A 24269-nucleotide genomic window follows, 5' to 3' on the forward strand; every position below is an offset into this window, starting at 1 on the left:
TGAAATTAAAAGATGCTTACTCCTTGGAAGGAAAGTTGTGACCAACCTAGATAGCATATTGAAAAGCAGAGACATTACTTTGCCAACAAAGGTTCGTCTAGTCAAGGCTGTGGTTTCTCCAGTGGTCATGTATGGATGTGAGAGTTGGACTGTGAAGAAGGCTGAGCACCGAAGAATTGATGCTTTTGAACTGTGGTGTTGGAGAAGACTCTTGGAAGTCCCTTGGACTGCAAGGAGATCCAACCAGGCCATCCTAAAGGAGATCAGTCCTGGGTGTTCATTGGAAGGACTGATGCTGAAGCTGAAACTCCAGTACTTGGCCACGTCATGTGAAGAGTTGACTCATTGGAAAAGACCCTGATGCTGGGACGGATTGAGGGCAGGAGGAGAAGGGGATGACAGAGGATGAGATGGCTGGATGGCATCACCGACTCGATGGACGTGAGTCTGAGTAAACTCCGGGAGTTGGTGATGGACAGGGAGGCCTGGGGTCGCAAAGAGTCGGACACGACTGAGCGACTAAACTGAACTGAAGGGTTAGGAGACCAAAGAAAGTCTCTTTTAGGGAGGCCAGCAGGGTTTCTCAGTTGGTGATGCTGTTGATGTTTTAGGCTGGATAATTATTTGTTGGTAATTCTTTGTTGGGGTTGGAGGCTGCCCTGTGCATTGTAGAATCCCCAACTGCTACCTATTGGATTTCAGAAAATCCCTTCTTCAGCCATTGAGGCAACCAAAAATGTCTCAACATTCCCAAATGTCCTTTGAGGGATCAAAATGGCCCTGAGTTGAGAACTACTGAAACAGGGGGAGAGGAAATCTCTCTAAGGGAGTAACACTGGAGCAGAGACAGCACTGAAATGAGGACCCCAGCTATGTTAGTATCTGGGGGAAGGACTTGCCTAACCAGGAGTAGAGTGAGAACAGGTATGGCTTTCTAGGCAAAGAGAGGTACTTTGGACTGTTTTCTCAGTGTCTTGGGGCTAGTGGAAGGTCTGGTGCAGGGTAGTGACACAAGTTCATTTATAGTTTGAAAGGATCCCTGGTGGCTTCTGTACAGAGAATAGATTTTAGGAGTTACGAGAGTGAAGCCAGAGAGCAGTTAGGAGGCTGTGATAGGTGATGGTGACTTAGGCCCAGTGGTAGCATTTGAGGTGGTGCAAAGCAGTTGCATTTGGTTATATTGAAAAGGTGGAGCTGGTAGGTTTTGCTGATAGTTTGGAGGTGGGATGTGATGGGAAGAGGGGTCATGGACACCTCCAAGGTTTGGTGGGTAGATGATGGCACTATTAATTGAGGTGGGCAACTCTGGGGGAGGAGCAGGTGTGTTTGGAGTATCATTGTCGAGGGAAGGGAGTGGGTGAGATAAGGCCAAGTAATGTGAAGGGGCCAGCTAGACGATACATGCCCTAATGGTACCTGAATGGCTTCAGGCCCTGCTCTGTACTTGATAGATTGAGGAATTTGGGGCCAGATGAAAGACAGTAGGTTTATGTTAGAAATCTTTCTGGTTGCATGGGGGAAATGAACAAATGAGGGATGATTGAGAGAGCGTTGAGACTGAAGGCAGAGAGATTAATATGGAGTTGATAACACTTTTCTGTTGTACCAGGCTAAATCAAGACAGTGTTGTAGGGGTATAAAAGGCAGAAAAAGTACACGAAATAGTCACTAGGTGATTAAATGATAGCATTTGGTTTTTGATTAAAGCAAAGGGAAGATTCTGAGTTTGGGTTTCTAGTCACTCACTAGGATATGTCAATAGAATAGAAATATGAATATTCTATTCATATTCTATTCATATTCTATGAATATTCTATTCATAATGTATGTTTTGCCTCATATTAAGAGAGATTTAAGGAAATTTCTTTGTGGTCCAGTGGGTAGGACTCATGCTTTCACTGCCAAGGCCCAGGATCAATCCCTGATTGGGGAACTAAGATCCTGAAAGCTGTGAGGTTTGGCCAAAAAAAAGAGAGAGAGAGATATAAAAGAGTTACAATTAAATATATGATTAATAAACCCATTAAAATAGGAGATGAATATAAGTATACTAGAAATGAATTGGCCAACATTGTTACTCCAATTAAACATGAAATTTATCTTTCTGCTTCCTGAAAAGCTAGACAAAAAATGTGGGAAAGAAATGGTTATTTAATTCTCATTGTTTGTTGGAAGGAAACAAACCAGCTCATCAAGAGGAGAGAGGCTCTTTTCCAGGAACTAAATTGTGTGGGCACTTACACAACAGACATTATTACATAATGCAGTGGACAATTCCACAGAAAATGGAGAGATGTTCTGCACATTATTGTTTCTTAATCGAATCCTTAGTTAAAGCAAGAATAAGGATTTTTAAATGAAAGGGCAGTCCGAGTCCTCACCTTGTTGGCTTCCTAGCATGCCACTGTGCTCTCAGTGTTGGGGGAATGGGGCCGTGTACAGCTGCCCCACCTCCAGCAGGCTGTGCGGCCCTGAAAGGCCTGTAAGCTGAGGAGCTCCGTGCAGGCATATTTGGGAGGCTGTCTGGTGTCGTGGTCTCCACGTGTTCTCTCTTACGTGCAACGTCCTTTTCCTTCTTGAGAACTGCCTCCTAAAGTCACTCAGATAAAAGGATGAGAATGGTCATTTGAGGAACACAGTCTCAGTTTTCTCGTCTATGAAATGGGGATATTGTTAGTGTTTATAGAAGTGTTTGCTATAATGCATGTGTGCATTTGACACATAGAAAGTGCTCAGTGAATATTAGTTGTCATTACAATTATTAGTTTTAACTTTTCTTGTGTTGAGCTTTTGCATTATAGTTTTGCTTTTTTCTAATTTGAGGTATAATCGACATACAGCATTATACTTGTGTCAGGTATTCAATGGAATGATTTTTCTTCTTGTAGAGACCTTAAGATTTACTCTGTAACACCTTTCAAATATCCAATATAGTATTATTAACTACAGGTGCTAGTCTGTACGTTTATATCCCCATGACTTATTTATTTTATAGCTAGAATTTTATACCTTTTGACTCCACCCATTTCATCCACTGCCCCCCAGCAGTTTTTACTTGGCTTCTAGTCAAGCTTTCCATTTTCTATGGGTGCATAATAAATATTTGTATTTGACTGACTTCAGAGTTTTTGCTTTAAGACAAAAAACACTAATAGATCTAACAAGTTAAAAAAATGACAACCATAAATCTATAAGGCAACTTTGTGACTTTTCCAAGGAACTAATTTCAGAGTAGTCTGTACTTGGAACAACTCTGTAATGTTAAGGAAGCATTTAACTTTGTTGGTACAGCTAACCAAATGTTACCATTTCGCAAACTTCAGGCTGAATGCCTGAGGTTTAGTCAGAAAAGGAAAGATTAAAAGATGCTATATGTGCAAGCTCATATTAATATATTTGAGGATTGAGAACTGCTGAAAAAAGGAATGTTTTCCAGGGGTGCAGAGGAAACATTTTTATACTACTTGCTATTGCAAAGTGATACTTTCCCTCCAACTCCTTTTTCTGTACATTCAAGTTTAATTCTAACCTCTCTTTTCTCTTTATATTTTGCTGTATAATCTTTGTATTGGTTACCTAGTGCTGTGCAACATATTAACCCAAACTTAGCAACTTAAAACCACAAACATCTCTTCCCTCACGTAGTTTCTGAGGGTCAGAAATCAAGGAGCAGCTTAACCAGCTGGTTCTGGGTCCGTGTCTCTCGCGAGATTGCACGCAGGGTGTTGGCTGGGCCTGCAGTTGTCTGAGCATTTGGCTGGACTGCAGGATCTGCTTTCAAGCTCCGCCCCTTGATGATTGGCAGGCGTCACATTTTTGCCAGCTGTTGACCGGAAGGCCTGGTTTCTCCCCATATGTACCTGTGTGTGGTAGTGGCTACATACCGCATGGTAACGGCTTTCCTCAGAGGGGAAGAGAAACCAAGATATCAGCCTCATCGTCTTTAACAACATGACTTTGGCGGTAACATACTATCACTTCTGCCAGGCCAACCCTGGTACGACGTGGGAGGAGGTAACACAAGGATGAAAATATCAGGAGGTGGGGACCATTGGGAGCCACCTTGGAGACTGGCTACCGCAGGTTTCATCTGTTAGTGGAACTCCAGCTGTGCTCATGATATGTAACCATTCCATATGTAGTGGCTTATCTTTTGGGTTTTCCTGTGTCGTATCAGGTTCCTATTGTCTGAAACTAAATTTTTCATCTCCCTTCCCATGCCCTACTGACCTTTTTAAGTGACTTGGGTTTACAACCTTGAAGCCATTTTATTCCCTTTTCCTTTCCTTCTTATCAGTTGTTAAGGTCCTGATTTTGTATTTTCTTAACTCAGTGTCTCTCAGATCGTCTTTTTTTAATATTCCTATGGCTGTCATCCTGGTAAGATCCTTACCACTTCACATCCGCAATTAAAATAGCTGCATGATTAGTAGCCTGGCTCTGAATCTCTCCTTTCCAGTCCATTTTATGTGCTTCTATCCGACTAATCTTCCTGAATCTTGACTTCATTACATCATACCTTGTGATATATCCGTTAAAATTCAGGTAATTGTTCTCGACTTCCTTAACCTCTTGGGAGTTTGTAATAGTATTGACAGGAGGGTTTATGTGAGGAAAATTGATACATTATGGATTCAGATTTGTTTAGGACTTGAAAAATGATCTTGAACAAGATGATGAAAAGCTTATTTAAGAAAAAAATGTACTTAATTAAAAAGTAGAAACTACAGTCCAGTTTCAATTGGGGGGATAAGAAATATTTTAATTGTTTTATTGATGGATAATTGCTACTACAGAAATTAAAATACTTTCATAGCAACGGTGAAGAAGAGACTTTTTCTAGAGGTGGGGAGCAGGTTTGATAGAATGGCTTATGCTGGGCGTCGTGAAAAGTGTGTATTCAGACAGCAAGCCTGAGGGCCAGCCTGGGACTTGAGTCCTTAGGAGTAGTTTTGTTTTGCCGCCAGAGCCCAGGCTGACCAGCAGATGAGCTTGCTTATTGTTCCCCTCTGCTACTGAGGGCTGATTTCGCCAGTTTCCCTTGTCATTGAGGATGCCTCCTGCTGGTGCCCAAAACTTTGTCTTCTCTCCCTGATTGTCCGGAAAAACCCATGCCCCTTCAGATTGTGAAGACAGGCAATGACACCTTCTCCTCTGTAACCACCAAACCCCCACCCTGCCCCTGCAATCTCTATCCCCTCAGTTCAGTTCAGTTTAGTCTCTCAGTCCTGTCCGACTCTTTGCGACCCCATGAACTGCAGCATGTCGGGCCTCCCTGTCCATCACCAACTCCTGGAGTTTACGCAAACTCATGTCCATTGAGTCGGTGATGCCATCCAACTGCCTCTATCCCCTCACCCTTCAGCAAACCCTGGGCAGCTGTTCACTGCTCTGCTTTTAGGTTCTTCTTTGGTTATTGGCTCTCGGGATCACTCTTACTTAGTCTTTTAGAACAGGCTTTGGGGATCATATAGTTTGCATACCACTGGAAACAAAAGTTATAACATTTTTCAAACTTGCTGAAGGCAACAATTTTTCACAGTTCTTAGGAATGTGCTATTATTATGCCTTTAGGGATCCTTGTATGATAATCTTTGGGTTCATCAGGAGCTATTTCTTATTCCTGAAGTCAAGTTTCTACCCGCTGAGCACATGACCTTAAAATCTGGATTTTAATTTGTGTATACTATTCCCAGTTTAATTTTTCCCCCTTCCCCACCCCCACCTTTCTTCTTAGGAGAAACAATCGCAGCACTTACAGATGTGAGCAGCCTGAATCGTCCAGAATCAGATGGCCAGATCACAATTTTTACAGATAAAACAGGAGTCATAAAGGCTGCAAGATTACTTCTTTCTTCAGTGACGAGAGTGTTGCTACTGGCAGACCGAGTAGTCATTAAGCAGATAATAAGATCAAGAAATAAGGTACTTACCTTCCGGATGCTTCTGCTTGTGTCTTTCAGGGGTGTTCAGAAAGTTGGTTTTTAAGTTAATTGCAAGTAATTTAGCAATGTTTGTCTATTTCAATTGGTTATTATTCTGATTGTCTATAGTTTAAAAGTGGTGTTTCATCTATACCTATAATTCCTAAATGTTGTGTACACTGGACGTAAACTTTTGATTACAAATAACATTTCTTCTCAGAAAGCCATTATCTGCTTGTTGAGGTTTATTGGTGAAAACTTTTGATGTGTACAAATTTGGGATAAATAGTCAAGTACCATGACAATGTATGTACTGGAAACCTACCCGATGAAAATACTGAATTCCTCAGTACCTCCCCCCACCAAGGCAGATATAATAGTAAGGATTTTTACGCTTAAGAAAGTGCTTGGGTGGGAGGGAGGCTTAAGGGGAAGGGGTTATTTGTATACTTACAGCTGACTCATGTTGTTGTACAGCAGAAACTAACATAACATTGTAAAACAATTATCCTCTAATTAAAGAAAAAGCTCAGTCACCTGAAACCACAATTATGCACATTATAAAATTTCTGTATGCAGAGTTTCTAAATATTTCTGAATAATGACAAAATTTAAAGAACAGATTTTAACTCTCCCAGTCTAGACCTCTTCTAGTCTCTCAGATAATAGCCATTATCTTCTCCATCAGCTGGGAGCCAGGGTGTGTATTGATACAATCACTTTTTTCCCTGGATAATCCCTGAGGCAGGGAGAGCAGTCAGCCAAAAAGGACCCACCCTCCCACTGGTTTGAAGACAAGACTACCTGGAAAAGTGTAAGATTAAAGAGAAAATTTAGAGAGGTGGATGGACAGTGCTAGAGGAATAAGAAAAACCTTCCTCTCTCTGGAAGACAGAGGTTTTGCTCGGTGGTGGGATCTGCCTTATCTGCCATAGTCGCCTGGGCTTCCTAAGCTGCCAGGGCACATTAACATGCCAAACATCTATCATAGCCTCATTAAAAATAAGTAAACACAGGATATCTGTGTTTTCTTTACCTGTCTTGGTCTGACTAAAACTAGTCCAGTACTGTTATTTCAGAGAAAAGAATTTGAAAATATGTTTCACATCTATTTACTTTATTTCTGATATCAAAAAAATACATAACACTGTCTGTTGGCTGTGTTACAAACATGCCGTCTATCCACACCTGGCTGCCCAAAACTTCTTGACAGTTATTCACCACAAGCAGTTTCTGACTGATTCAAACTTTTCCTGCTCCTGAAGTCCCCCATCTCCCTTCCTCTCCTCAGTCTTCCGTCCACCTTTCTGAGAAGGTGGGATTTCCCCAGCTCTGGTTCTCAGAACCTTAAAGCTTCTTGTGTCATCGCTCATCCTCATCCCTGTCCTTGTTCTCTGAAGATTCGATCACCTTAGCCCTGCCCAGTTGGCACCTTCTCCAGACTTTGTTACATAAATGGGAGCTCTTGCATATGTAGTCATTTCATTTACTTTTTCTTGTAATTTTCAAGGAAGCCCAAGTCTTCCTATCCTAAAAAGAAATCATTCCCTAGATGACTCTTAACTTTTGAATCTACTTCTCGGAGCCCCTCCTCCTTCTCTGTCTTCTGGGACTCTTTCCCAGCCTTCCTCTAGAATTTAGAATTTCTCTTTTGTTCCTCTGTTGCCTCAGGCTTGATGTCTTAGTCTTTTTCACATCTTAACCTGAAATAAAATAATCTCTTTTGCAGGTTCTTGCAACTATGGAAAGGCTGGAGAAAGTGAATAGCTTTCAAGAGTTTGTCCAAATATTCAGTCAGTTTGGGAATGAAATGGTGGAGTTTGCACATCTAACTGGAGATAGACAAAATGTATGTATTTACCCTATTTACAAGTCTTGAGATACATGCATACTTTTCAGTTTGGTTAGAGATGTGATCTTTGTGATCATTTGAATTGGTTGTCTTGCTTATTAAATCTCTAACCTTGCTCTTAAAAGCCTTTCCTAAAGAAGCCAGGATAAAGTAAATAGATCTGTGTGTTTTTTGTTGCTCACAGATAATAGTTAAATATTTTCCCACCTCTCACACTGGGAAAGGTCATACTTGCCTTCAAGGCCCAATTCAAGTACTTCCTCTTTTATAGAATTTTCCATTTGACTCTTCTACAAGGGCTCAGGCAAATAAATGAGTCATCATACGTATCCTGATAATATTTTATTACACATCTCTGTTATTGTTCTTTGTGTAACTTGTTATATATTATTCTATTGTTACATCTTTCTATAATTGTTCTGCTGCTGCTAAGTCGCTTTAGTCGTGTCCGACTCTGTGCAACCCCGTAGACAGCAGCCCACCAGGCTTCCCTGTCCCTGGAATTCTCCAGGCAAGAACACTGCAGTGGGTTGCCATTTCCTTCTCCAACGCATGAAAGTAAAAAGTGAAAGTAAAGTCACTAAGTCGTGTCCGACTCTTAGCGACCCCATGGACTGCAGCCTACCAGGCTCCTCTGTCCGTGGATTTATCAGTTTAATAGTAATAACCCAAGCACTGGGTTACTAGATTGGCTATAAGTTAGCTGATCTTGTTTGACTCTCAAAAAACAGCTGTGTAAGTAGGTATTGTTATTACTGTTTCACACCTGAGGCTGAACTTGAGAGGATAATGAACTTTCCTAAGGTGACTCTTCTAGCAGATTGAACTCAATTGTGTCTGATGCTTAAGCCTGTAGTTTCCAGCTGCACCATGATGTTGGTTCTTTGTAGTAGTGTTCCCCAGTTCAGACTGTAAGTTCCAGGGTTGCCTGTCCTTGTTGGGGGACTTGTGCATGATTTTATCATGTCAAGTTAAATATATAATTGACCTCTTCTTGAGATGCTCTGGTAGAGTCCTGTAGACTGGTTTTGGGCATGAACTTTCCTGGTTTGTAGCTGGAGTTGAAAGATGGTTATTGGCGTGAAAAGTGGCGGGCTGGATTATATGCTTCACTTAGTTCTGCTTGGACATCCGGGGTTAATGAGACCTCGGTTTTGTCCTGTGGACCAGCCCTCTAACAGACTGAGATGCCATCTTTTTTGATCATTTGCTGTCACCTACAATATGTGGTGTAATATATGGTTTACAAGTGTAACGTATGGACATCTGATGCCTTGTCATCTAGACCCACGAGGTTTTTTTGCCGGAAGTCCCGTTCAGTATGTTAAAGACAAGGAATAGGTGGGAATTTTAGCAGTGACCTCAACTTTTATTTTTGACTGCTACTCCTGATGGGTGATAGTCACATGCAGGACACAGACCTTTGGAATGTTACCTTGTGATCTGAATTAGCTTCGGGGTTTTGTGCAGTTTTTCATTTACTAGATATAACTTTGTTTCCTATTAAAGAAACCTGTATTGAGATGCAGGTGAATGAGAGTTATATTATTGTAGAGATAACTTTACATCCACTCTAATTTATTAAAAGGCAAATCATTTTCAAACTTTAGGTCTTTCTTATTTATAAGAAAAGACTTTTCGTCTAGTTCGCAAATGAGAAAAAAAAGACTGAAAATTTTATGTAATCCAAATTTCAGTGTCTATAAGTAAAGTTATTATAACACAGCTACATTTATTTGTTTATGTATTGTCTGAGCTAGCCTTTATACTACATTGGCAGAATTAAGTCATTGTTTCAGGGACCAAATGACCCAGAAAGTCTCAAAAACTTATTATCTGGCCTTTTATTGAAAATCTTTGACTGACTTCTGATTTAGATGGTTATATTCAAGCTCTTATGAGAGTATTTGATTGTAGATTTAATCAGCAAGATTTGAGGACCCTCTGTGATAGCACACCTTCATATTGAGGGATGTGTGAAGAGAAACCAAATGAAAAAAAACAAAATACAGTGTCTACGTCAGAGTTATATTCTAGTTGGGGAAAATTATATACCCAAGAAACACCTTAAGAACAGTTTAGAGCAGCATATAGGCTAAGTTTAGGATTAAAAACAATGTTCACATAGAGATGAATAAGCACTTAGATGGTGTTAATCAGACATGGTTCCTGGAAGAGTTGACTTCTGAGTGTCTAATCTGAAGGAAATAATGGTCCACAAATGCTAAATAAATAAGTCACTTTTAATTAAGTAAAGCATGGAATGGTTGTTTCTGGCTGGGAGTGAGGTGTCCTCACCTGGGCACAAGAATGGCAGGTGTGCAGGCCAGCAGAGTGTGAGCCGTATGACAGCTTATCCGTCTCACTTCCAGACTCTGCCGCCCTTTCTGAGGGCAGCTGTTTCTACTCCATTGTGTTAATGTATTCACACTGAAATGGTGACATTTTATTAAACTTTATTCTGTTTTTGTTTTTCAAAAGGCAGTGTTAGTTAAATTGTTGAGTATTGTTTTTCTTGAATAAATGGTTTCTCAAGAAATTGAGTTTTTTACATGATCCTAGGCAGCTCAGTGGTTTTATTCCATTTTTAGGATTTGAAGGATGAAAAGAAAAAAGCAAAAATGGCAGCAGCTAGATCAGTTCTTGAAAAGTGTACAATGATGCTGCTCACAGCTTCAAAGGTAAGAAAATTTTTGTTTGACTACGTTTGTAAGTTAATTAGAAACCCTAAATGGACATAATTTATATATATTTCACTTTTTAAAAAGATGAAAGTGATAACTTGGAATATAGGCTATAGTCAAATTTCAGTTATTCTTTAACAAGAAAGTTAACTTCCATCCCCAGTCCAAACATCAGGTAATCTGTGAGTCAGCTTTGATTGAGCATCTAAGCAGAAAATGGCTTATTAGGTGCTGCGAATGGAGGCCAGTCACACAGGGTCAGTGCCTGCATGGCCTGCACTATCTCACTGGGGAGCCTGCACACACGCTCTAGAAAAACTAGGCGACTTGGAGTCGGTTAAGTAACAGTGGAGTATGAAGTCAGCCCTCAGTTTGTTTATTCTGTAATTTCATACCTCTCAGTCCTTATTCTGCTTTTTGCAAAATTGTCAATCAAGAGCTTGTAATTCCAAACAGCAATCGGCCAGCAAATTGATACAGTTCAAAAGTGCGCTGCTGAACATCTCATTAGCACTTTGTGGGAATTGCCTTTTCTGCTCAGAACATTGCTTCTGTGCTAGGCCCAGTGAGGGCACAGAAACAGGCTTCCCTGGAGCCTGTGTGGAAGGCTCTGTTCACAGCTGGGCCCTCAAATAGTTCCTCCTTTATATCATTTTTTGAAAATCAAAGATGCCTCACAGTCATAAAACATCTGTCCATTTTTCCTCATTCTTTTTTTAGCTCTTGCACATATTAGGCAACATTTTAAGTTTTAATCATGATGAAGATATAGGGTTTTTTTTTTTCCCCAAAAATTTCAAGTATGTTAAAGTCTAAAGATGCGGTTTTGTACCCTGCATTTTCACTTAAACTTGCTATTACTCTTTACTCATCCTGTTTCCACCTTTAGTGAGGAGAAGCGGTGGGTGAGCCAGGGACACAGGAGATTTTGGTAAAGAACCATTTTTATTAGCATGGCATGTTCTCTGTAAGATTTTGGGTATTATGATATGGGTCAAAACTTAACATAAAATTTTTCCATTGTTTCAAAGACTTGTCTCAGGCATCCCAACTGTGAGTCAGCCCATAAAAATAAAGAAGGAGTATTTGACCGGATGAAAGTGGCATTAGATAAGGTCATTGAAATTGTGACTGAATGCAAACCAAATGGAGAGAATGACATTTCATCTATCAGTATTTTTACTGGGATTAAGGAATTCAAGGTAAGAATACAGAGAGTATATTTTGGGTGTTTTCTTACCATTTCAAAGAAACATTATAAATAATACTCATAGTTTCGTGTGGTATTTTAGAATATAGACGCTTCACAAAGCGAGGTAATTGTCTTTAAAACAATGCTATAGCATATAAGGAAGTTCCCTGTTGGCCCAGATGGTAAGGAATCTGCCTGCAATACAAGAGACCCAGGTTTGATCCCTTGGTTGGGAAGATTACCTGGAGAAGGGAATGGCCACCCACTCCAGTATTCTTGCCTGGAAAATTCCATGGATAGAGGAGCCTGGCGATCAGTAGTCCATGGGGTCACAAAGAGTCAGACACGACTGAGGTACGAACACACTTACAGGATATAAACTTAATATTCCATAACATAAGGCTTAGTGCAGTTTGTACAGAGAATACCAGTGTAGGGTTATGGCAGTTACCCTGGCCGTGTTTAGCTGTATGGTTTAGCTGTAGCTTCCTGTCCTCTGTTCAGAACAGCTTTCCTTTCGCAGTTTGTAGAGCAGTACCGTACCATCCACATCTGATGACAGACAGTAAATCAATTCTGCTGGAATTCCCGCTCTTCCCTGTGCTATAGAATTGATACTTTGAGACTGTAGTGATAGCAGTAGTATTAATTATAATTAAAATTTTTAATGAACACTAATGCATACTAATATTTATCAAGAACTTACTCTGTGCCCATCCTAAATGCTTTAAATATGTGTGTGTGTACATCACACAAGAATATTATTATTACGGCATTATATGTTTAGGAGACTGAACAACAGAAATTAAGTAACTTGCAAGCTACAAAGTGCCAAAGTTAGGATTTGAAAGTCGGCAGCCTGACCCCAGAATCCCCATCTACCCTAAATGAGTTTTAGGGCAGAACTCATTGCACGTCAGAGAGGTAGTGACAAGCACTTTTTGGTAGCAGCAGTGCCTGGTCGGGAAAACCCTAGGAAGTCATCTGATAGGCCTGTGTTATTTAACAGATGGGAAAACTTAGACCCTGAGAAGCTCTCTAATATGCTAAGGGTTACTTACATCTCCAGCAGCCAGAACTGCAGCAGGAATGGTATTCTTTCCATCTTATTGGCACTTGGACTTTTTTTTTTTTTTTGGCTGAGCCACATAACACGTGGGATATTAGTTCCCTGACCAGGGATCAAAACTGTATCCCACTGGAAGCACAGTCTTAACCGCTGGACCACCAGGGAAATCCTGCACTTTGACTTTTAATTGTTTAACGGTCTACGTAGGAACATGAGGTGAAAGAGAAAAATGGAACACTTGTTCTCAATATTCTCTCATTTGTTCTCTAAACTTCCCTTTTAGGTGAATATTATTGTACCCATGTTTTTGAGGAGGAAAGCTAATATGTGATAGAACCCTTGTTTAGAACCAGGACTCTGATCCCAGAGTCCCTGACCTTTGGGTTTACACCTCTGGCTTTGTTTACGTGCTGTCCGTCTTACCCCGTATCTCTTCCTGAGAGGGAGGAAGCTACAGGGACCAGCCATTCTTTCAGAGTCTTTATTACTGAAAGGAATCTTAGGGCTTATTTTTCTAACCCCCTGTTTTTGTTAAGGCTGAAAGGAGAGAGGTCAAAGGGCCATTAGGGAAACCAGTCAATGTAAAGCCAGGTCTCTGGGCGCCTGGCACTGCCTTTCTGGTTCCGGTTTAACTAGACCAGTGCGGTACCGGTGGCTGCTGTCGACCTTTCGCCAGCAGGCATTCTGCACAGAGAGCTGTTTTAAATACACTCAGTCTCACTGTTGGTGGTGATCTTCTTTGCATCTGTAGAGGGAAACTGGATGTATTCATTACTTTGAATATATGGACAGATCTTATGAAAACCTGCAAATGAATGGCTTTCATAAAAATGCTACTAAGTTGCTGTTTTAAAAGCCATATATGATTCTCTTTAAAGGGAAAATAAAAAACCTTAAATGAAAAAAAAAAAACAACCTTAAATGGTTTGTGGGCTGATTTTTATGTTGCAGTTATCTTTAAATCCTCAAATTCTCAGGTTCTCCTTGTCAATTCCATACTTCACTTTTATCTGTGTTCTTTACTGGCTTGAAAAAACCAATCCTGTCTCCATAGGACAGAGAGATTACCGGAGATAACTTTGAGCCAGGAGAAAGGGAAGCTATTACTTCCCTGTAGCCTCTCGACCTTCCCGAATCTTGGTATTTGTATGGGTTCTGTTAAAAATGGGTCTTAAAATAAGGATCAATGTGAAATAATTGTTGTGAAAAGACCTTGAAGTATGAAGCAATTGTAAGTTATCTTTATCTGCACAAGAAGTTTGTCCACAACCGTGATCATCACCACTTAGTGCCTCTTAGCCCAGGTTTTTTCTGTGGGATATTTCAAGGGCTAGAGGTTGAAGGGCTAAGGTTGAAGTGGCAGCTGAGAGAGAGAAGGTTGCCCTAATGGGCACGTGTTCATCACACATTCAGGGAACTCTAAGCACAGGATGGCTAAAGTGAAAGGAGGTTTAGAAACTCAGAAAGGTGAGAGGGACTGTTGGAAAGACATAAAGACAAGACCCTGGAAGGGTTTGTGCTAGGTGGTACAAGTCTGGGCTTGGTTTTATAGGGGGTGGGGAACCAATTAGAGGGAGGGGGCAATATCTGAAGGTATACATTTAGGAAGATTATCCAGGGCCCCTGGTAGAGAATGTTTTGGTCAGGAAGGTCTGGTGGGGACATGAAACAAAATGTAGGGAAACCAGTTTCACTGAATTAATGAAGGAAAAACTGATGCCTTTCCCAGCCCTCGCTGTGCCCCACACCCTCCACACCCTTCCTCCTGGGCTCAACACATGCTCGTTTTTGGCTGTAACATCTTCCAGGACTTTGCCTTGGCATTTTCTCAGATAACAAATCCTTTATCTGGAGGTTGGTTCATTTTCCCTACCGGTTGCTACATGATCATGCTCTTTCACTGATGGAATAGAAATGTTTTGTTGACAGCTGTTGGAATGAAGCTCTACACAGCCACTGTTGGCTCTTGAGCAACGTGGGCCCCCTGGGTTTGTGGACAATAAAGTCCTCGTTGGAGGCTGTATTTCTCCTGAGCTTTCAGACAGGGAAAGAAATTGCTGGCTTCTTCTTGGGCCCTGGGAGGAGAGTCCAGCGCATCTGGTTAGGTGGGAATGTTGACTCCTGTGGATGTATATCCTTTTTGTTCTCAGATGAATATTGAAACTCTTCGGGAGAATCTTTATTTTCAGTCAAAAGAGACTCTCTCAGCGATGTTGGAAGCCCTCTTGGAGCGCACGGAGGACTTCACTGATTGTGCCTACACCAGCCATGAGCACAGGGAACGCATCTTGGAACTGTCAGCTCAGGCGAGGACGGAATTGCAGCAGTTAATTTCTGTGTGGATTCAAGCTGTAAGAACTTTATTTCATCAAAGTAAATCCTCTGTGATTGCTTTGCCCTAAAGTTCTGAGAGTTATGCAGGTACTGTAATCATCAGGAGTGTGAATGTGGTCCAGAATGGGACAAGGGTATCTCCTCCCTTTTCTGCCTCCTGCTTGACCATCCAGCATTCACAGTACTTGACATCCCTCGGCCAGTTGTTTTTCATCCTGACCAGTCTGGATTCTGAGTCACCCTCACTAGTTCACCCTGTTGTCCCAACTCGTCCACCAAAATCACCTCTGGAAAATCCCTCCCAAAGTGTTTCTTCAGAGTAAAGATCAGAGTAGTAGAACCCCTACCTAGAGGTTCTTGGGTCCTGAGTCTTACTGCTGGAGCCTTTCCGATGTGCACAGTTCTTAATTCTGAGGACACTTGATTTACAGACACAAGCATTTGGAAAACTCATTGAGGTTCAGATGCAGTGAAGACAAGGGTAGATCCAGCTGGCAGGTGAAAGATTTTTCACCCTTGCACAGATTCCTGGTCTCAGATTGGTGGGCAGCCACTTAAAAAGCCTTGAATAGGCTGCTGATGTGCTTCAAACATGGAAGTTATGTGGGCAACAGTGGCAAAGCCTGCCAGCAGTGGTACAACACAAGGCAGTATGCACCCAGTCTCTGACAGGCGGATTACAGATTTGAAAGATAGAGCCCTGACACGTCTCTGACACCATTTATTTGTTGCTTAGACCTAGGCTATGTCAAGAATGCACTTAACATGATTTACAGCATACAAATCTGGAAGTCATGGACATAAGTGTAGGCCGTAAAGATGAAGGGTGAAGGTGCCTGAGGCCCCAGCAGTCTGCTTTCTTGTGAAGAGATGGATTTATGAATGAAGAGTAGGATAAATCAGTGATTTCCCTCAGAATTTCTTGCCATCACAACATTGCAGATGCTCATATTAACAAGGAAACTTTAACTCGGGTAAATGATGTCAGGGATAAAAGCATTATTTTGTGTTCAGCTTGACTTGAGTTATCTATGTAGTATCTAATCTGAAGTAGAGATTGCTTCCGAGTTAAATTTTAAGCCCAACATGTAATATAAAGAACTTCTGTGAGGAAACACTCTTTACGTTGGGAATCCAGGTCTATCAGTACTTAAATGTGCAGGTATCACCTTTCATATGTTTCATAGCACTTGGATCTCTGATTCTGCATATCAGATGTATTGTTCATTCATTTACCCTTTTTAGCAGTTATTGCTCAGTGCCTTTTATATGCCAGGCATCAGAAATCTAAAGATGAATTAAATAAATTTTTTGCAAGAATTTTGCAGTGTAGGAAAATGTGAGACAGTATGAGACAAGTCCAGAAAACTTTGTAAGTATCCCAAGAGAAGCGACAGATCATATGTGGAGAGTGTCTGAAGGAGGGTGAGTTTATATTTAGCAAGAGGAATCTAGAAGCTTCATGAAGAGATTGACATTTAGCTGGGATGTATTTATTCAAAGAATTGAATACCTGCTACCTTGCATTTGCTGTGTTAGGTATAAAGCACTCATTGGTGAATAAAATACATGTGCTTCCAGCCTTCACAGAGCTTATCAAAGCCTAGTGAGCAAAATAAACTTTAAACAAAAAAATAAAAACTACATATGTAATTGCAAATTAAAATGATTACTTTGAGAAAAGGTTAGGGTAAGAAGAGAGTCTAGTCTAGATTTTGTGATCAAAGGAGGCCTTTCTAAGAAACAGAAATTTCTGTAAGGATTTGAAGATGGAATAGGGCTTTAATTTTTGATGAGGTTAAGAATGAAGAGATGAGCATTCCAGGCAGAAGATGAAACAGATTAGTTTTAGCTGTGATAAATTTATTAAAGAAAATTAGATTTTTAAAATTCCCCTATTTAAAAGAGTTGAAAAAAGTAATAAATGTTCTCTTTGCCACTTTAACATAAACAGGTGAATTTTTAAAATATACTTTTCATATAGTTCACAGAATGATATTAAAATTTTATTGTTATCTGTAGTTAGAGTACACTTGGAATTGCTAGATGAAAAAGATAACTCTTCACATGTACTTTTAAATTTTTTTAGCAAAGCAGGAAAACAAAAAGCATCGCTGAAGAACTGGAACTCACTATATTGAAAATCAGTCACAATCTCAATGAACTTAAGAAAGAGGTAAGTATAGTTGGAAATCTAGCCTCTTTTAATTCTTTGCAAGTTGTCATGTTGTACAGTATGTACAAAGTGCCTTAGAATTAGTATGTTCCTGTGCCCAGAGAATGTTATTTAAAAGTTTTCCTTTGCCCTAGTTATTTTGAAGCGATTGTTTTATTGGGGCCATCATCCTCAAAAATTGTACACAAATGTTTATAACAGCCCCAAACTGGAAACAATCTAAATTCCCATCAACAAGGAAATTTACAAATGAATTTTGGTATAACTATGTAACTATGCCAAATACTATTCAGCAATGAAAAGGAACACTATTGATACGAGTAATAATATGGATGAACTGCTTAAATGTAACACTGAGTGAAAGAAGTCAGACCCAAAGGTTATGTGTGTGTCAGATTCTATTTAGAAAAAAAATTTTTAAAGGCCAAATCCATGTACAGTGACAGAAACCAGATCAGTGACTGCCCAGGGTCATATGTAGGGGGAATATGTACTACAGAGGGGCTTGGGAGAACTTTTGGGGGTAATGGAAATGTCAGAAATATTGATTATGGTGGTAGTTACTTGGGTGTAAATATCAAAACTCATCAAACTGTACCCTTGGTACATTTTGTTACATGTAAACTGTACCTTAATAAAGTTGATTTTTAAAAATATTAAGATTTCCCTGTTCCCTGAATGAAAACTTAATTGTTTAATGGTTACTTTTAGGTAACTGAAAGTCACCGTAAGTCAGGGGTTTGTGAACTACAGCCAGGCTGTTTTTATAAATGAAGTCTGGGGGACATCAGTTCAGTTCAGTTGCTCAGTTGTGTCCAATTCTTTGCGACCCCATGAATCGCAGCATGCCAGGCCTCCCTGTCCATCACCATCTCCCAGAGTTCACTCAAACTCATGTCCGTTGAGTCGGTGATGCCATCCAGCCATCTCATCCTCTGTCATCCCCTTTTCCTCCTGCCCCCAATCCCTCCCAGCATCAGAGTCTTTTCCAATGAGTTAACTCTTCGCATGAGGTGGCCAAAGTACTGGAGTTTCAGCTTTAGCATCATTCCTTCCAAAGAACACCCAGGGCTGATCTTCAGAATGGACTGGCTGGATCTCCTTGCAGTCCAAGGGACTCTCAACATAGTTCTGCCCATTTGATTTGGGCAGTTGTGACTGGGTGGCCTGAAAAGTCTAATTATTTACTCTGGCCCTCTACAGAAAATGCTTACCAATGCCTGCTTTAGGTCATAGGACACAGTCTCAGTTAAAAACGAGTGTGCATTCCGATATACTCATCAGTGTTTTGGTTCGTCCAGTTGTGTGACTTCCCCTCTGTCCCCCACTCCTCTGTCCTGCACCACTAGGGCTTCTGGGGGAGGTGTGGTCTCTTGTCTCTTCCAGGCCCTTCATCCCCTGTTATCTAGCTTCTGTTCCAGATCTTTGCCAGGCGCTGGCACAGGGAGAGAAGAGAGGAAGTAGAGAGGTAGAAAGTTCTTAGTGACCAGTGTCCTCATGAGATGCACTGGGCTCAGAAGGTGTTTAAAGCTGGCTTTCTCTGTCATTAATCCCCGAGTGTGCTCTTCAGAGGCTCTGCTGGTGCCTCCCCCGACCACCCCTTTACTTTGTAACCCCCCGGCCCCCTTGTTCCTCTGCTTTGTGTATGCCTGGAGGGGAACTCACAGGGAGTGAGCCAGTGCTCCAAACAGATCTTCCTTCCAAACTTGTTCCTTCTCACTTAGCTCTAATTTTATATTTTTTAAGAGAGTCAAGGGGTCAAACGAAGGGAGCTGGTTTGGGGGAGTTTCATATATAAATTATATGGTGAAGTTTCATTGACCTCTTTTGAAACCTTCTTTTTAACATCCTATTAAACAAAGAAGAATATGGTCTTCTATGGTTTAAAACAAGCCTACTCATTTTTTTCCAGCCTATTCAACTAAACTATTGTTAAGACTGACTATCAGTAGAACATAAAATTTTTTGGTGATAGATTGAGTGGCGTTCTATAAAGTTCATTTTCCTTACCTCTGAAATGGGTACAAGGATTAGGGAGATAATGTCTATAAATGTGTACAATGTCCACTTTCAGTACCTTGCACAGAGCAGAAACTTCATGTTTATTCACCCTTCTTCCCTTGGGGTTTGTAAGTTGTCTCTAGAATCATTTATAAGATTTACGTGACCTTGAACAAGTCACTCAGTCTTTAGGGACCTGTTTCATAGTCTGTAAGATAAAGGGTTGGCATTAGCTATTTTCTAGGGCCTGATGGTTAAACAAAATCTTTTGAATTCTTATGTTGTTTAATTTCCAAAGGAAAATGCATTTTAATGTCTTTGTTTCTGACTGTAATTATTCTCACTTGAGTTCATGAGTGCGGACTACCCTATTGTTAATTTTGTACAGAGTCCTGTAATCTGAATTGACGTTGGATTACTTCCAGGAAAAAAAGAATCACTTTGTACAAATAGACTTAATTAAAAATCAGATTAAAAATGATCTCTTTCTAGTGAGCCCAAAATAACCTGTCATGACTTTTTTTTTTTAAGACAGGATAAGGAGAAGAAAAGATTTTGGAGTTGATTGTATACAGAGATATTCAGTGAGAGTGAACCATGTTTAAAATCCATTCCACCTAATGTTAAATAAAGCCTTGAGGTTTTCTTTATTATTTTATCCCTCATTTCTCCTGTGACCTAAGAGTTAGAGCATGAAGTTCTGGATGGCAATATAGATAAACTGTGAGCTCCCTGAAGACGTTGCGTCTTACTTGCCATGTATGTCCAGCCTTTAGGCTAGTGCCTTTCCTGACATAGGTATTTAATAAAATGTGTTGAATACATATTTGACTGTATCTCACAATGATACTTTCCCAATGTCTGTTTAAAAACACATTAATGATCATGAGCTGCCATTTTATTTTCCTCTTAGTATTCAGAATGCCATTCTCTTCCTAGTGTTCTGTTTTCACTAACTTTAAGAGCAGCAGAAGCTCAGCTGAGGTAAGAGAGAAGCCGGGTGGGAAAGAGCTGGTTGATAATAGGATGAAAAGAGGTCCAGGCTACTCTGCCAGGGTGACCAGTTCATCTTCTGCAAACAGGATTACTGCCAACACCAGGGGACTCAAAGATGCCAGTCTCCTTCCTGCCCTTGGGAGAAGCTGCAGGCTCCCAGGGCTTTGCAGTTCTGTTACCACAGGAAACTTTAGGCTTTTCCCCTCAGGAGATCAGGTGGGCGTGATCTGAGGTTGCTGCTCTTGAGGTTTTAAAGGACTCGGGAGGTTTTTCATCACAAAACCTTGTCATTTGTTGTCTTTGTTTCACCCCCCACATCTGCAGCTTCATAGTACAGCAGCTCAGCTGGCAGCAGATCTGTTAAAATACCATGCTGATCATGTGGTTCTAAAAGCATTAAAACTTACTGGAGTAGAAGGAAATTTAGAAGGTTTGGCTGAATATGCCTGCAAACTCTCTGAACAGAAAGAGCGGCTTGTTGAGGTGAGTAATAGGTTGCTTGTTAAAGAAACGTTAGTTTAATGAAAGCTGTACTGTCATCAGGGGATGTTAACACAAATACAGTTTTTGGCTTACTCATAAGAGGGTTTTCTCTCTTGCCTTTGGAATTTTAAAAATATCATGTTTTTCTGTTCTGCTCTTACAAGTTTGGCCTCTAAAAACAATAAAAAGTGCTAGAACCCACAAGGGCACTTCTTTTTTTAAAAAATTTTATTGGAAGATAATTGCTTTATAGTATTGCACAAATGCACTTCTTAATCTTCTTCCTTATTCCATCAGAGAAGTTAAATCTTGGAGTAGAGCAGTGGAGATACATCTTGTGACCTTGTTTGTATCTGACTCTTTTGAGTCTCAACAGGAAAAAGAGACGGCACATTCAAATTAGGTTAATTTTAAGAGGGTTTAATAAAGGAGCTGTTTACAGTTGCATGGATAGGGTGTGGGGAAACCATGAGAGTATAGGAATTGGGGTTAGTGATAGCAGAGCTGATTTTGCTCCTACGACCAAACTAACATGGGGAGTGAGTGGTTTTGGAAATTGGAAGGGCATGGAGTCCTTCAAGAACCTGGAGAAGTTGTGGTTTTAGGACTAAACAGAGACAGCTCCAGGCAGCCTCCAGGGAAAGAGCGTGAGAATAAAGACCCTTACCCTCCTCATTCCTGCTGCTCTAGTACTGGGGCTTCCACAGCCAAACACATCTGTGGACCACACAGGTCAGTCTTCCAAGGAGGAAGAAGAATGGACGTGGAAGGACAAAGAAAACATTCCATACACTATTTGTGCTCTGAATCTCTCCTGCCCAAATCTTTGTGATGTGTTATTGGTGCTTTGTTTGCCCCTTTTGTTATAATTCCAATTATTGATTGATATTGTAAGACTTCTGCTACTGAGAGTGTCAGATATCTGCTAGTATAGAAATGTATATTAGCCCATGTACACATGATGAATATATACAAACACACACACACATATATGTATGAAGTATGTGTTAGCCAATGTGTACATTAATGCACAGATATGAACCACCTAGCTGTCTTCATGTTATCTGTTAATATTACCCTGCTCACTGAATGTCACATACTAATGGTTAAAAGGAACTTTCAGATGAATTAAACTAGCTTCTTCTCCTTTATTTGTTAATATCTGAAAACTACTGGGGAGCATTCTGTTTATTTATTTATTTTTGACTGAAGGATAATTGCTTTATTATAATGTGTTGGTCTCTGCCATACATCAGCATGAACCAGCCATAGGTATTCCCCTTCCTTTTGAACCTCCGTCCCACTTCCCATCCCATCCTGCCCCTCTAGGTTGCCACAGAGTACCAGTTTGAGTTACTAGACAGAATTCTTAAAATCACTGTAAATACATCTCCTTTAAAAAATAGATTTGATGCTGTTTTGTTTATAAACCAAGAATTATGACCATAGGCAAACCTGCTAATTGTAGGACTCCTGCAGCAAGTCTTTTTAAAATGTGAAAAAAAATTTTTTTTCCTAATTTTCTGTTGTAAGCCTCAAGATTATTTTTTTCCAGAGTTCAAAATGGATGCGTTTTGTTTTCTATGAATTATATCTCAAAAAAGTAGATTTTAAAATTTCTGGATACTGACACAAATATTCTAAGAACTAGAAACATAGGATAATACTATCAGTAAGGGGTTCAGTTAGAAAAAAAGTTCTAAATTGCTTTATTGCAAAGTCCTAGGTCTTCATATAGTAGCCAGAAACCCTGATGCATTCTCTCAATGTTGGTTATTACTACTAGTTGAACTTTTCATGCTTTTTCACTTAGGTTGAATGTTTTCCAAAGAGGCGCCTCAAACCTCACAAATAGGCATTTATAGGGGAGCCCCATATTTCTTCTGGAAGAGCTTGAACACGCTGTAAAACTTGCTAAGTTGTGTCCAGCTCTTTGCGATCTCATGGACTGCAGCACACCAGGCTTTCCTGTCCTTCACTATCTCCTGGAGTTTGCTCAAACTCATGTCCATTGAGTTGGTGATGCCATCCAACCGTCTCATTATCTGTTTTAGATAATGCTCCTAAATGTTAAATGCACTGGACTCTGGGGTGATTTTATGGGTGGAAATCATATTGTTTATTCCAAACAACCTGCCTTTATTTCCCCCAATGCCATTCCTTTGTTTTTATTGTTCTCTTAAGTGCTGCCAGGAATTTTATGGCTCTGACTTTGAAGCAGTTTGTAGTGCTTGACCTCAGTAGTGGGTCAGGGTAATATTATAGTCATGTTTCTCATCTTGTGTATAACCTTGTTATAGTCCTTCTGAATTCCAGTGTGGAATAAAATTGACTTTTTCCTTAGAGAAGGGAATTTACTTCTATAGTGAACTTCAAGGATGGAATCATGCCCTTTTGTTAGAACTGGATTAACAACCACTGGGCACTGTAGTTAGAAGACTGCTGTAATTAGCACATAAACATAATAAATCATAGAAAATAGACTGACATTGAGCAAAATGCCAAGTTGCTGGATCTGTACAAGGGATACAATTAGGTTTTATTCCATTTCTGTTGCTCTGCCTCCAAGGTGAGAATGAGAAAGATTTTTAAAAATGTGTTATATAACTCTAAACTGCTCATGTATTGATGAGTGACTTATTCAGAACAGGTGAGCTGGGATAAATGATGGAAAAAGAAAAACAAATTCTTTGAAAGGAAAATCATCTATAGTATTGACTATACTCTTGCGAATCCCTTGGACAGCAAGGAGCTCAAACCAGTCAGTCCTAAAGGAAATCAATCCTGAATGTTCATTGGAAGGATTGATGCTGAACTGAAGCTCCAATACTTTGGCCACCTGATGAGAAGAGCCAACTTATTGGAAAAGACCCTGATGCTGGGTAAGGTTGAAGGCAGGAGGAGAAGGGGACGACAGAGGATGAGATGTGTTTTGGATAGCATCACTGACTCAATGGACATGAGTTGGAGCAGACTCTGGGAGATGGTGAAGGACAGAGAAGCCTGGCATGCTGCAGTCCATTGGGCCGCAAGGAGTCAGATATGACTGAGCGACTGAACAACCACAACAAATACATGATTTCTTGATTCTTTCTGCATATCGTTGTAATCAAATTCAACTTTTCCTATTTCACATACAAAATGATCCTGGGAATTGGACTGGGAAGAGAATTTCAGTTGGCTTGACAGGTTGGAGTAATTTTCAACATGGTTTTGAGATAGTGGTTTTGCTTGGCTAATACATATTTTTCAATATTGTCAATTGGGACAGAAACCCCAAACATTAGAAAACTGCATACTGGCTGTTTTGTGCCAGGAAGGCACATTGACTTTAGTGTACAATGTTAAGATCATGAATTTTGCTAAGTACAGTTTCAAACACATGTTCTGTTGCAAGGCAGGCAATGAAGAGCAAATTAAAGAATAAACAATACAAATGGATTTCACTAAGAAAAACTGAATAACACCAAGGGTGTTTTAAAAAATTACAAAGCTGTGCAATTACTATAACTAGTTTTTGCGTTACTAATATATTAGTGAGTCATATTGGTTGTGCTG

General features: G+C 40.2%; 1 protein-coding gene across 4 annotated transcripts in view; it reads left to right on the forward strand.

Moving 5' to 3' along the window:
• The window catches only part of CTNNAL1 (catenin alpha like 1), a 63540-nt gene that overhangs the window by 12535 nt on the left and 26736 nt on the right, over window positions 1-24269 (forward strand). For 2 of the 4 annotated variants that reach the window (XM_069575503.1, XM_069575504.1), the window contains exons 3-9: window positions 5738-5925; window positions 7654-7773; window positions 10368-10457; window positions 11492-11662; window positions 14872-15072; window positions 17145-17231; window positions 20553-20711. In XM_069575503.1, the coding sequence (XP_069431604.1) occupies window positions 5738-5925; window positions 7654-7773; window positions 10368-10457; window positions 11492-11662; window positions 14872-15072; window positions 17145-17231; window positions 20553-20711 (1016 nt within the window). Of the gene's footprint in view, window positions 1-3803; window positions 4042-5737; window positions 5926-7653; window positions 7774-10367; window positions 10458-11491; window positions 11663-14871; window positions 15073-17144; window positions 17232-20552; window positions 20712-24269 lie in introns of those variants that run through there. The other 2 variants (XM_069575506.1, XM_069575505.1) reach the window with 2 other exon arrangements.

The sequence above is a fragment of the Ovis canadensis genome, chromosome 2 (assembly GCF_042477335.2).
Source record: "Ovis canadensis isolate MfBH-ARS-UI-01 breed Bighorn chromosome 2, ARS-UI_OviCan_v2, whole genome shotgun sequence".
Classification (NCBI taxonomy): Eukaryota; Metazoa; Chordata; class Mammalia; order Artiodactyla; family Bovidae; genus Ovis; species Ovis canadensis.